The sequence below is a fragment of the Dermacentor andersoni genome, chromosome 1 (assembly GCF_023375885.2).
Source record: "Dermacentor andersoni chromosome 1, qqDerAnde1_hic_scaffold, whole genome shotgun sequence".
In the NCBI taxonomy this organism is placed as follows: Eukaryota; Metazoa; Arthropoda; class Arachnida; order Ixodida; family Ixodidae; genus Dermacentor; species Dermacentor andersoni.
In genome coordinates this window covers 350,388,595-350,403,223 of record NC_092814.1, presented here as the reverse complement: position 1 = coordinate 350,403,223, position 14,629 = coordinate 350,388,595, and the positions used below count along the sequence as shown (strand labels likewise).

The 14,629-nt window shown below is 45.3% G+C and overlaps 1 protein-coding gene across 1 annotated transcript in view; it reads right to left on the bottom strand.

Moving 5' to 3' along the window:
* Positions 1–14,629, bottom strand: part of l(2)37Cb (DEAH-box helicase 16 lethal (2) 37Cb) — a 118,219-nt gene that overhangs the window by 53,404 nt on the left and 50,186 nt on the right. The window contains exons 11-13 of the mRNA XM_050166553.2: positions 7,138–7,248; positions 2,871–2,986; positions 1,753–1,894 (exon numbers count right to left, since the gene is read on the bottom strand). Of these exons, the coding sequence (XP_050022510.1) occupies positions 1,753–1,894; positions 2,871–2,986; positions 7,138–7,248 (369 nt within the window). The remainder of the gene's footprint in view (positions 1–1,752; positions 1,895–2,870; positions 2,987–7,137; positions 7,249–14,629) is intronic.

Here is a 14,629-nt window from a genome sequence, read left to right as displayed (position 1 = left end):
AGCATAATTCGATATAAGCCTGCTAAATAATTGGATGTCATAAAAGCACATACCATTTATAAAATCACTTTATTAGCAAAACTAGCTTAGTTTTCTAGCATTTTCTTCTGCTTGGGCAATTTCGCTGCCTGCGACGCACGCACTTCCCCACGTTGTCAAAGGAGTCGGAGCAGCTGAGGCAAAGCACATACCATTTATAAAATCACTTTATTAACGAAACTAGCTTAGTTTTTTAGCATTTTCTTCTGCTTGGGCAATTTCGCTGCCTGCAACGCACGCACTTCCCCACGTTGTCAAAGGAGTCGGAGCAGCTGAGGCCGCAACCTTCCGCATTCGCGCAGAAGCGCCGGACTAATGCGAGTGCACCAATCACTTCGGAGGATGTGGGCAAAGGACCGTAGTTGCTTTCCTCAATGTGCCTACTTTCATTTGTGCTCGGTACGATGTCGGCGATGTAGTCTTCGTTTCCGGCCTCTACCGTGGTCGCGACAGCATCATCTGCACTCACCAACTCGTCCACCGTTGATTCGAATGTCCCGGAAATTTTGACAGCTCGCTCCAAACTTCGGCAACACCGGCAACGGCTTCGTCGCATTGATCAGAATTTACAGTCCTCACCGAGCACGCGGAAACCGGCACGTATGAAGAACCCCTCGTACACGGCCCTGCGTACGCGTTGGGCGCCATGGGCACCGGGTTGCGAGTCTGGCCACTTTAGCCCTAATCGTGCCGAGAGTGCTCCTCGGAATCTTGCACGCTGCGGGGACATCCAACTTCTCATCGCGTTCGACGAAATTTATGATTTCGAGCTTCACGACGAAAGGCGAATTCTGCCGCTTCATCACGGCAACACTGCGGGAGAAGGCCCACAAGGCGCAAACACGATTAACCAGAGAAGCAGCCAGACAACTCGCACTTTCACCATCTTGCACGAGGAGAGCACAAGAGCCTCTGATTGGCTGTCTGAGCAAGTGCTGTAGGCGGGCCAGGATCATTTTTTGCTGGGGAGTGTCGCTAGATAGCGATCTAAAGAAAGGAAGGACGCTTGATTCTGCAACCCGTGAGGGAGCACGGCGAAGCGTCGTCAAGGGAGAGGGGGTGGCAAGTGAAAGATGATAGAGAAAGAGGGAGGATGTAGCCTAATAAACTCCACTATGCGCGACAGGGGGAGTGTCGACGGCTCGCCCGAACAGCCCGAGGCAGCGCGGTCACGGTAGGGAGAGCGGTTGGATGGAGCCGCGCCGCCGGGTTTCTCCGCTACCGCGAGGGAAAGCCAACTTCTGGGGGCACTTTTCCGCCGCTTGACGTTCGATATATCAGGAGTCACTGCAATATTTGTTCAATGTAAGCGTAATTTTTGCTATATATACTCATTGTAACTATACCGTGACCAGAAATTGTTCGATATATAGAATAATTCGATGTAAACGGGTTCGATATAGTCGGGTTCGACTGTACTACCAAAGCTTGAGGTATCTGAAGGAAACTTGAAGTGCAGGGGTGCATAAGTCACTGCAACAGTGGAGCCTTAACATCAGGCTGCATGATTAGGCCATTAAGTGCCTAGAAGCTTTTTCCCATTCTACAGTTGCCAGTAAAGGGCTAAATAAAAGTTATGAAAATCATGACTGCCCCTGCTGAAGTACAAAAAATAAATAAAAAAAAAAACATGCTACACCTTGCAGCCTGCTGCTAACATCCAAGTTACCATGAAAAAAAAAAAGAAATAAACAAACAGAGTTGGGTTCTCACCTCAGAGAACTTTTCAGCATCCAGGGTTGCTGAGGAGATCAGCAGCTTGAGGTCTGGCCTAAATCGTGCAATGTCCTTGACCAGGCCAAACAGGATATCTGTGTGAAGTGTGCGCTCGTGTGCCTCGTCCACTATGACCACACTGCAGTGAAGTGACCCCACGCTACCTTGATTAGAAACTGGTCCATCATAAATCCCATCGCCTAAAATTGCCTCTCACTAATTTCAGTTTCTGATAGTCAACCCTGGACTATGAGGGATGCTATAGTGGTAGCGCATGCACTAATTTTCAACCAACAGTTCATTTTAAAGGGGGTGGACTCGTGCAGGGTGCAACTGCTTGTGACATCATTTTTGGCCTCCGTACTTGTGTTGCAGGTTAAGCAGTGCTCTCGCTAAATCGAATCGATCGTGACAACTGAAAGTTGCTGTTATGTCAAGAGCTGGCAGTAGAGAATCACATGCATCATTTAGAGGTAACTAGTGGATTCGGATCCACTGAAAGAAAGTTGCCTTCTTTTGGCAGTTATTCTACATTTCAATTAAAGAACAGTCAATTTCCCTTAAGCTTTCCTTGGCTTCATATGATTGTTGCTAAAAGAAAATCGAGTCCTTCAGTTCTAATTTTTCTTGCTCCAGCAAACTGTGTAAAACCGAGAAAAGTGAGCACTAACAGAAGCAATGGCTAATGGAGCACCTGTTTTGCTTTGTGTCTTAGTGCAATGATTTCGGACAACTGATATTTTGAACCCGCTTGATAATTTAGACTTCCTTGTGGCCACCGACACCTATTCCATAAAACCAATGTACAACAGCAACTGAAATTTCAGATGCCACATGGTGTGTCACTTGATTTTTCAGACTGATCTGTGAGCACTATGTCACAAAAAAAAAAAAAAAGCTTTTTCGGACAACCAAATTATTCAAACATTCATGCGGTCCCGTCTGTTTCCCAAAAATCATTCGCTAACACTATTGAACAAACATTATGCATGGAGACAGTCTATGAATGCACACATTGTAGGACGGGGAGTAATGCTATAAACATGTTCCATCTCACCCGATGATGCTATCAACGCAAAAACCAACAGGGCAAAAGGGCACGAAGGTTGTCATACCTGTAGCTAGCCAAATCTGGCTCAGAGAGAAATTCCCTGAGAAGCATGCCATCTGTCATGTACTTCAGCACTGTCCGCTCTGATGTGCAGTCCTCGAATCGGATGCTGTAGCCCACCTGAAAGACATGCAGATAGGTTCGGAGGGTGGCAGAGGATGGAATGTGCCAATAATGTTCAGGAGCCATGTTGGCTAACAGCGGGCACTTTGGGTTTACAGTGTCTGGGGCAAGATATTCTGGAACAACTACAGTTGAACCATGTTATAGTGAACACGGATATGTCCAAACAACGTAAAGTTTCATTATGAATTATGCACATTTAACATTTTATATACTGAATATGCTTGGTCATGTAGCGAATATGTGGAATTCCCCAGAGCTAAAACAGGTGCCCATTAGATGCATGCGACAGGTTTATATGCATGATGCCTGATCTCAAAGAAAATGGCTCAACAGTTACATTCAGGGCTAGAGTAGCATGGCAAGTTGTCACACCTCCTCCTGCACTGCTACAGAGCACGCCATTTCCCCCATGAGTAAAGCCCAGCATGTTGATTCGCTGATTATCACCAAAACAACCACTGGAGCAATGCAGGCTTACAGTATGTGAAGCTCTGTTCCCATATCTATGGTTTGACGTGCCAGCCAATTTAGGAGTGCAATAACATAGCACAGTCAATCCCGGATATATCAAACTCAAAGAGGATCATGAAAGCATTCAATATAGGTATCGATAATTCAAAATATAAAACATGCATCTCTGCATATTTTAATATGCATATATGAGAATCCCGCACGTCTCGTACATTCTCCCTAGATTGTGTAAAGCGAAAATTTTCTCGTTAGTTTCTTCAAGCCCATGTCAAATGCACAGAGTTAACTTTTTTTTTTCTTTGCACATGAATGTAGCAGTTAAGTCACTCATGCTGCAGAATGGTCTTTGACAAACTGATTGCAATGCTAACTATAAAAGCCCGTGTCACCTGGCCACAGAGTGCCTCGTGCGTTGATGTCCTTGTTGCAAGTTTTTATAGAGGACAAAGTAGAAATGGAAGCAGCACAGGAGCAAACCAGCCTGAATGCATCGACACATTTATACTGCAAATCGCGCATGAACGTGCCTGGCTGCAAGTGTTTTACAATACGTTGTTGCCATTTAAACAGCCAATCGTCATATGTCATAATGAGATGCGACCATGCAAACGCTGTTAAATTTGTCAGTAGCTCCCAACCTGTAGAGCCCCTGAGTCGCATTTCCACTGATGTCTCCCTGCGAGCACAAATGAAATGCGTTCAGTGCGGGCCTGCAAATCGCGCAGCGAGTCTTGTCACCACTGCCATGGTGGTCTTTCCGCATAGTGCAAGTGTGGCGTGTCGTGGCTTTGTTAAATCTAAACTGTAATGTAAAAGTCTGTGCAAGCGGGACTTGTAGTCAGATTCATTTTGGCCACATGCAGAACCGTAAAATGCTGTTCACAGTAACTCTACAAGACAAGCCCAGTGGTGCAGACATCTCCAGTTCATCATCCCATGTCCAGAGCCACTCAATGAAAAGATTGAGTTCCATTCACGCTATCTAGTGGAACATGCATAATGGATGGCACTACGGGGCGGCGCCTTTTGCGTTCTTGAAGCAGCGTGACGATCATTTTTCCGATAACGAACCCACTGCTTGGCGATTTTATTTTAGCTATCAATATGCTTCACTGCCTTACCCTGCTATGTTGTGATGAAGCTTGCTAAAGCTGATCTGCCGTTATGGAGTGCGAATAAGACATTTGCTGTGCGAGCCATCTAAATTTTCAAACATGCACGATTTCATTTTTCTTCCAAGGCATGTAGTATCCTTAAGATCCAATTCCTTGTTTAACAGCATCTGCCAACACAGTGCCTTTTTGTGGGCATGAATATTTCCAATAATGCAAGAAGTGACTGCAACCAATTAGGAGAAGCGCACTTGCAGGGGCCTAGCGCAGTGCAGCGTTCAATATATAAAATGTGACGGGCAAGGGGAGTTCGATACATGCACAGTACAGTGCTATACTGTTGCATGGGACTTCCAAGGGGTTATTACAACTGTTCAATATAGGCAATAATTCGATATAACCGAGTTTAGTATATCCTGGATTGACTGTGCTTGACACAATGCTTCAAAACAATGATATGACAATGCGCCATGTGGACTATTGGAATGTACGTATATAGCGGAATGCGGGATGTAAAGTACATGGCCATTCAATTTCCAATGCTAACCAATCTGCTTAGTCGATGGGTGCAGAAGTGGCCTTGGTGCAACTGTTGGCAGTAGCTACACACTTATGGTCAAATGGAGCAGAAACCTGTGAGCTAATCATTAACAGGCGTGTTACCTAACAAAAAGCACCAATGCGACACACTGCAACACTGACCATATTGCTTTGACCGCCCACTGCATTACCCACCAGAAATCGCTTGCATCACCAGTAGAAGTACTATACGGCTCGATAGGAGACTACAAATGGGTATGACAGTGATTCCCATCATGCCGCCTAGGCTCACTTTCACCTGCAGTTTTCCATAGTGAACTTTTCCACAGTGTGGAAATATATTATTAACTGGAACAGCAGCGCATTTGGCTGATGATTTCGAGCGCAAATTTCTCGAAACGTGGTTAAGACAGAGAGTTTCTAGCAAAATATTATGCTTTGAAGGCTGGCCGAGTTCGCCTCTGCAATTATACATGCCCTAAAAAGTAATTAATTAAAAGGTTATCTAGCAAACATATTTTATTTATTAATTGCATTGGCAATCAGTGAGAAAATTTTAATGTCTGCTGCTGCTACCAAGCCTGGCAAGTAAAATTCGCCATTTCATCTCACACCCCATATTTTTAATAATCTGACACAGTCCTTGCAGAAACACACAGTACAGTAAAGGTTTGCTAATTCACAACTTGTTTATTCAAAATTTTGAATGATTTGAAGTAGCTGCCCCGGTCCATCCAACAATGTATTTAAAGCAATATGTAACACGTCACGCTAATTCACACTGAAATCTGCATCGCCATCGACAATTTGAACTCTGCACCATCGTGAACGAGGAGAGTGCTAGTGCGCGGGAGCCCATTGGCGATGCTGGTGTCGCCGCGAGGGTCATGCAGCTTTGCTCTTTCCATCTGCAGCCCTTTGTTTAGGCCTGATTGGAGAGAGACATGTTTGGGCCTGGCCAGGCATGGCCAATGCCTCTGTTGCTGGCCGGCTCTCTCCCTCTCTCAAGACCTTCAAGATACAAATGCGGATGTGGCGTCGAGTGTTTCACGTTACATTTTGGAGACTATGCTCTTTCTATATGAGGTGTTTTGCCAAGAAGTGGCACCAGGTAATGTTTAAAACATTGTGGCCGTGACATTTATCAGCGCTAGCAGTACCAAAAAGCATAATTTTTCAGATTCGTGGCTGTTACTCAAAAGAAAGCATCACTTGGATGCGTGTTTGGATGCCACCTATACGTATTGTGCAACTCAGCATCGCGCAGCCGGTGTAGCTAGGAGAGTACAACGGAGAGCAATGTCGCAGCAGATTGCGGTGTGTTTCACGAGTGCATTTTAGAGTGCAGCTTTTGTTCTTGTGGCGAGCGTTGGCTGTGCAAAGGCACGTTTATAGTCTTACGTTTACGGCGCACATCGCTTGTGGCCAGTCATGCTACACCGCTTACGCTGTGCCAGCCGAAATCGAAATCCCGTCCCCTGTATATTTCGATGTGCATGCCGTCGGAGGCTGCTCTCTTCAGAGCACGCGCAGAACGATTGCCAACCCACAGGCCGTTTTGAACAGCTATGGCGTAGGCACGTTTTTTCTTCGCGCAATGCATTGTGGGTTGGCACAGTCGGCATGAAGAATGTGTGGATGGAGCAATTTAAATGTCGGACAGGTCGGACTGCATTGGCCGCATCCGGTTATGTTGGCTGCGCCAACTATGGACATTGTTCTCGCCAACGTGGCGTAGCGTGAGTGAGCATGTGCGCTCACGCTATGTCGGACTATATACGCGCCTTAACAAAGCAATTTTTTTCTCCTACTTTTATTAGTTCGAATTTTGTATATTTTAAATTTTTGCAGCATTCCCGCAGAATTCGAATGAACAAACTTTTACTGAATAGGACACCAAACAAAGGCCCCCAAATTGTTCAGAGTATTTGGCTTAACAGAGCCTTTTCTCGAACAAGTCTACTCTACGACATCTGGTTCACAAACAGGAACAGGTAGCTTATGAGCTGTCAGAATACTCACCTCATTTCCCAGTTTGACACCCATCTCCTCAGAGACTCGAGCAGCCACACTCATGGCAGCAACTCGTCGCGGCTGGGTGCAGGCTATCTTCATCTTGTCAGCTGTGTAGCCCTTGAAGGAAAGGACAGCCAACAAGGAGAACCTAAATACCTCAGTTCAAAAAGTAGGAATGGGCTTGCACGTCCTCCGCTGCTCAAGATGGAGCAGTCCCCTTTGTTGACTTGCATAAATTCGAACCTTGCAATAATAAAAAAATTTTGGCTAAGAGATATTTCGAGATATCAGAGTTTGAGTTCACCCTTTGAGGGTCAATGCCATAAATATATGGCGCTGTGAACAAGTCTCAAATGATCGATGTGACATATTTATGGCACCCTCTTTATGTTTGAAAAACACCAATTTTTGAACTTTTTGTTGCCCAGCAAGTTTCTGTTGCCCTGCACCCCGTGTTAATACAAGGAATCTTTTTTTCACTCTGTAGCCGCATGGTTTTCATTCGCCGGCTTCTTTATGCTGGCATTTCAGCGACCAATTTTGGTTTCATCTCGTAGGCTGTTTCCATTCGTTGCGCTTGTAAAAGTTGATGTCTATCTGGTTTCTAATCTCTTAAAGGGTCACCGCGAGATGCTCGCTCGCCTGCTGCTCACAGGGGTACAATTACAGTTGAACCATTTATAACAATACCGAGTTTAACAATGTATCGATTATAACAATGAGAAAATGCTGCATCGTCAAGTTTTGCATGTTTTCTACAGTGAAATAACCCGCTTACTACAATGCCCCCATGCCGCAATTATTGGTTATAACGACAATGTCTGGCTGCTGGATGTCTGTGCCGAAAGGTAATAAAGTGTGAAATCCTGGAAAATAAAAAATGTAAAAGAGAAATTACTACCGAAGCTGGCGCGCCGCTGTCATTTGCCAACCAAGAGAGAAATTCGAGTCACTGCACGATTGCCCGATGGCCCAATGGCTGCCGTGTGCTCATTTCCCAGCCTTCTCCATATTGCCAGCCTCGCGCGCCTCTCTCCCGTCACCCTTCCAACTCTGTGAACATGAATGGGTTGTGCCCATAGCTCTACGCAGCACCACCATCCGAAACACGAACGAACCGCACCAGGTGCACCGTGTTGCTCCCAGATTGCTCACTGGCCCCTCATTCTGTGCAGTTCTGCAAACGAGTCGCTCACGCTCTCTTTGTTGGCTGCGTCGAAGTCGTTCCTAGCCACATGGTTTCTTAGCCTCATTAGATTCGCCGCTGAAACGGAATATGGCTGACTGCCCATTTATCATTGGCAATGCAAGACGTTGCCGGTGAAAAGAAAGCGTACTGCTATAGATTTCGAAACAAAGTGTTTCTAACCGATGAGGCGATTGTCATAAACGTGCCTGCACTGGAGAGTGAAGGCGATGACATGGCAGGGCGATCTCAATGTTGTCCTCGCAGTAGGCCCTACAGATGACTCGGTCTCACTGGGGCTTCGTTTTCGTGAGGGACCTTCCGCAGCACTATGTGAAGTGCCTGAATGCCTTGGAGAAGGATGTCGGCAAGCTTTGCATAATGAAAGCAAGGCTGATGTACATGGGCTTTTCTCGTGAAGCCAGTGAGAAGTTTGCGGCGAGATGCTTGCGGCCATCTCGCCCTAGCCTTTCTACTGTATTTCTCAAGCTGACAGGCTGCCGCGGCAACCTTCTCGCATTTTTTAAAAAGCCCCTTTTCACCAAAGCGATGCCTCGGTGGAGCTCGCATGCCACGTGCTGCCCATGACCCCTCTTTGCAGTTATTATAGCAGTGCCATTCTTGAACACCGACAGCTGTGGCTTGTTACACGTGATGAGAGTGCGAATGATAGCAGAGTTAAACAGTTGCACGACTCAACACAATCAGCAGCAGGATGGAAGAATGTTGGGGGAGGGGCACTGGCCTCCTCGCAATCATAGTGTTCTCACAACAACTCTGCCCACCCTATTAACTTGCCGGACAAAAATAAAGTTTTCCCCACCACTACCAACAACTCTGCCATCGCCTGATTTTGATTTTTTTTCATGCAGACATGTCGATATTGAATCACCAACTCGCCCAAGCTTCCACTTTATCAAACAATTATTGGTTATAACAATAGAAGTTTCGTGGCACTTGAAAATTGTTATAAGTGGGTTCAACTGCGCAGCTTTCATAGGCGGGCGCTGGTATATTACAAGCGATGGCATCGTATTTGAACGACGTTGCCATGTCTGCATTTCTTTTCTTCAGACTTGGCTCGTGAAAACTGATCGCCCCTTGTTTGCAAAGGAACGAGAGATTACTGCAAATTTCTGACTCGAATGGTTTTTCTGATGGGCGCACAGGCATCAAGTTTTCTTCCGTGCACTGATGTACACGGTTCAATTGTGCTATGGACGTGCGCTGGTTGCTTTGGTGCAAGTGAGTCGAGAGGCGATTCCTCTGATGCAGATTACTACGAAAGTACCGAATCGTAATAGTATTATTATTTCAGTGCATCTACTTTTTTATTCTTACTATAAGTATTCATGGAAGCCCAATCTGTATTCATGAATAAACAAGCCATCTTTTCCCATAGATTTTTTTTGTAACTTTATAGTTACTAACGAAATTGTGATAAAATTTTTTCGAAATAGGTCAGTCCGAACATTTTAAATCTGCAATAAAAGAATATGACCCCAGAAGGTCGCACTTGGCAAGAAAAATTTACTCTCAAATGGTTAAAGAGGTTTTACTGTATTCGAAAATTATTGAAGATTCAATAAGATATGAATATTCGAAGCAAATCAAATATATTGCTGACCGCACGGGAGCCGATACAATTCTTTGCATTTATTTCTATCAAATTTGCGAATACCTACATGCCCGATTCTGTGCCAGTACTTAGCATACTCCAGTCATTGTGAAATTGAGCACATAAGGTAAACTCAGCCCTGCACTAGCAAGTGTTGCAGAAAAGCCAACCTCTTGGTAACAAGATGCATGGTCTGCAAACAGCAAGGGTGCAACTTAAGAGAACGAAAGGGAATGGAGGTGATCATGGAGGGAGTCCAAGTGCAGTAAAAATGCTTTTCTAGAGAGTATAGGTCCAATGGGCTGATTGACGACAGCGACGTCCACGTGGCCTTACTAAATGAACGTGCCAGCTGCCAACTATGTATAAGCCCATCAGAGTCCTCAATGCAGTGTGTTGTGCTCTTGTTACAGTGAAACCCGGCTACATCGAACTTGCAAAAAAAAACGCCTATCAGTTCGATATAGAGCATAATTCGATATAAGCCTGCTAAAGAATTGGATGCCATAAAAGCACATACCACTTATAAGATCACTTTATTGAAGAAACTAGCTTAGTTTCGCATGAAATAGTCCTGTATTTTCTTCTGCTTATGCTGCCTGCGACGCACGCACTTCTCCACATTGTCTAAGAAGTCGGAGCAGCTGCGGCCGCAACCTTTCGCATTCGCACAGAAGCGCCGGACTAGTGCGAGTGCACCAATCACCTCAGAGGATGTGGGCAAAGGACCATCGCTGCTTTCCTCATTTGCCCCCTTTCACTTGTGCTCGGTTTGATGTCAGCAATGTAGTTTTCGTTTCTGGGCTCTCTCGTGGTCGTGACACCATCATCTGCACTCACAAACTTGTCGACCGTTGATTTGTCAACAGCTTCCCAAAATTCTTACAGCTCGCTCCAAACTTCGGAAACACGGCAACAGCTTCGTCGCACTCATCAGAGTTTGCAGTCATCACTGAGACGCGGAAACCGACATGTCTGAAGCAATTTCGGACGAACCACTTGAGCACGGCCGTGCGTACGCGTCGGGCACCACGGGCATCGGGTTGCGAGCTTGTCCGCCTTAGCCCTAATCCCCCCTTATTCTTCAAGATCGTGCTGAGAGCGCTCCTCGGAATCTTGCATGCTGCAGGGCATCCGACTTCTTACCGTGTTCGACTCGTTTTTATGATTTCGAGCTTCAGGGCGAAAGGCGAATTCTGCCGCTTCATCATGGCAACACTGCGGGAGAAGGCCCACAAGGCACAACCACAATGAACCAGAAAAGCAGCAAGATAACTTGCACTCGTGCCATCTTGCATGACAAGGGCACAAGAGCCTCCGACTGGCTGTCTGGGCAAGCGCTGCAGGCGGGCCAGGATCATTGTTTTAGGGGGGTGTCGACGGCTCGCCCGAGGCAGCGCGGTCACGGTAGGGAGAGCGGTTGGATGGAGCTGCGCCGCTGGGTTTCCCCACCACAGCGAGGGAAAGCCAACTTCTGGGGCACTTTTCTGCCGCTTGACGTTCTATATATCGGGATGTAAGCGTAATTTTTGCTATCTGTGCTCATTGTAACTATACCATATTCAGAAATTGTTCGATATATAGAATAATTCAATGTAAACGGGTTCGATATAGTTGTGTTCGACTGTATAACGTTTTAGCATAGTGATGGACAATCCGTTATCGCAATATACATCCGAGCGGGACCAACAACTTGTGCAGATCCCACAGGCAATGGGCAATGTGCTATGAACATTATGACGATGCTTGTGGGCATTGCACTATGCTAAAAGGTGCTATTCTAAACATATGGGTACATTACACATCCTTATATTTACAATCACATTTTTTTAAGCAACTGAAGGTGTCATGCCCCACTTTCACTCCCTGCGTCAAATTGTGGTTCCATTATATTCTTACAAATACAGTAATTAGTAATTTCCCACCAGGGAGTAGGTCAGATGTCTCATATTGAAGGAAAACAACAGGAAGGGGCTTCCTGTATGTACTGTGCTGAAGGAGTCCTGCATGCACGTTAATAAAAATGTAAAAAAATAAAAAATAAAAGAATGCAGATCCCAGGCACTATGGGAGTCGATATAAGCGAAGCTTTTTGTGCTATTTGCATTCATTGACAATATTTAGCAGTGATGTTGACGGCCTACAACAGTTGTGATGTGATGCATGTACCACTTGTGTTTGTCTACATAGCATGTATACACAGAACACACAGCTGGATGTGTTTGCTCGAGGCATTGTTGTGTGCCATTGTTCGTAGCCTGCGAGAAAGTTAGCACTGTCATTCCTTCACACGGGCGCCTCACATTGTGGCTGAAGTGTTGATTTGCTGGCCAGCCGTATGCATGTTGCCGTCTTGATGCTGCGGTGCTTGAGTGCAGCTCTGCGTCTGCCCACCCTGTGTCAATTGTCTGCATGTGCAAACTTCCACGGCGTTTATTTTTCAGAAATAGCAGAAACGTGCCATATCATACTTTCAATTAAAATTGTTACAGTTTGTCCGCAACTGTTGCCATGTTTAGTAGCAGCGTTTCCTTCACTGAAGAGACCGTAAACGAAGCATGCTTTTTGATGGTGGTCCCTTCCCTTCTCCAATGATTACCTCATGTATGCAAGCTCCCACAAGCAAAGAGTGGCTATTATTCACCCATTTAGTCAGGGCATTGGCTTTACGCACTCTCTGTCTTCTCTTTCGACCATACTACCTCCCATCTTGGCTGGTACACGTGAGTACAAAAGTAAGCACTGCAGCTTTCGCGGGGGGCTAACACGTAATTACAGTCGTCCAGAGGGCGTTGTGCTGATGGCCAGGGAGTACCAGAGGGCATTGTGGTGAGACCTATAAAGGTCTCGCTGGAAAGAGCACACAGACATCTCTCCCACGTCCCTACCATGTACATTATACATGTTCTAAACCACCCCCCAACACGACGTGCAAGACAGCGACAGCAGCAGCAGCCAGCAGCAGTGGAAAAGTGAAGGGAAGAGATAAAGAATGCTTCATTTTAAATGAAGTTGTGCTCCTGTGGTTCTTTTCTAAGCAGTGGTCATAATAGCTCAACAGTACACCACCACTATATAATGGATGGATGCTAGCACAACTTTGGCCTTGTTCACTTGTCATTACCTATTCAGGGCTACCCACACTCCCAAGCTTATCACTTGACAACAAGTGTGCTGAATGACAACTGGCGAATACCAAATTTTCCAGAGTTTACGGGTGTCTCCCACTGTATAATAATGCACATGTTGGTGGTACAGTGCGAACGACTAAATTTTATGAATTAACAAGGGTCAAATAAACAAGCTTTCACTTTTTTTTTCTCACTTTTAACATATTAGGGACATTTCAATTATGTTGCCAACACTAAAAATATATCTTTAGTGTTGGCCACATAATTGTAATGTTCCTAACATGTTAAAGTAAAGAAACTAGCTAATAAATGTATCTGCATATCAATATGCAATACAGTCAAATCTCGACACACATAACGAAGTTGTACTTGCAGCGGAAAACTTTGTTAAATCGTGATTTTTGTTCATTTAAAGTTTTAACGTTTCCGCAGTAAAAACAACTTCATAAATTCCCAGGGCATTTCTAGTAGATCGTATCTTGTCAGTGAGCACTTATAACCAAATCGCAAGAAGGTCAAGCTATAATAGAGTGGCTATGAGCACCAATGCATGCAGTGCAGATCGTGCCGACAGCGATGCATTGGCATAGCTCATGGCGTTTGAGATTTGCATGTGTTGTGTTGCAGGGGCACCGTAAATTTTGGATGCCATGACTGACCACGCTTAGTGCCCACAGTAGGCACCCACAAATAAAAAACAAAAGTGTAAAAAGATACAGACATTAATCCTCAGCAAAAAAAAAAAGTCAGTTTTGCTAGAAAAGCAGAGCATTGATCGCAATAGCAGAGAGACGACACTAAGTAAGGTTCACAGTTTTATCAGTGTCACGCGTGTTCAGGCAAACATGAACACATTTCACTTTATGACCACGAACTCGCTGTTATAACACGAGCAAGCGCTTCACACTTTGTCTCGGAAACTTGAGATTATGCAAACGCAAAAACAAGATGCGCAGGAACCCAATGCACATCACGGCAATAACCGTCTTGGCTCACCCTTTGGAATTGCTGCGGAGAGATGACCTACAAGATATGATACATGGCCCACATATGATGCGCATGTTCCTACCCTCTCCCTCCCTAGCGCATGCTTGATCACGTTACCCTCGCATTCACTCTCTCCCCATCCCCCTTGTGCAAAACGAATCGTCAGCTCCCGTGTTTCTATGGGTGCTGCGAGCTACTGCACGCCCCCGAAAGTTGTTTACCAATGTGACAAATGGTGCAGCAGTGTTTCCTGCCTACTGCATTCTGACGCAAGCTTTTTGATGGCATTTTTGCCGCTCAAACTTTTCGTACAGAAGAATGCTTGAGGTAACCCATTGCCTCGGCTGACATTTTTATAGTGTTCTGCTAGATTTAACAGCGTGTTCTGCTAGGTTTAACAAACATACAGATCCTATTTAGCTACAATTGTTGTGTTGTCTGGATTTCTGGCTAAAATTATAAGAGGTCGACATATCTCCCTGTTTTAAGAATACATGCACTACCTAGTTCAGGCACAAGCTGGTGGTCAAAAAGCTAAAAAAATTTCGCACAGAATGGGAGTTACACAAGAGCCTA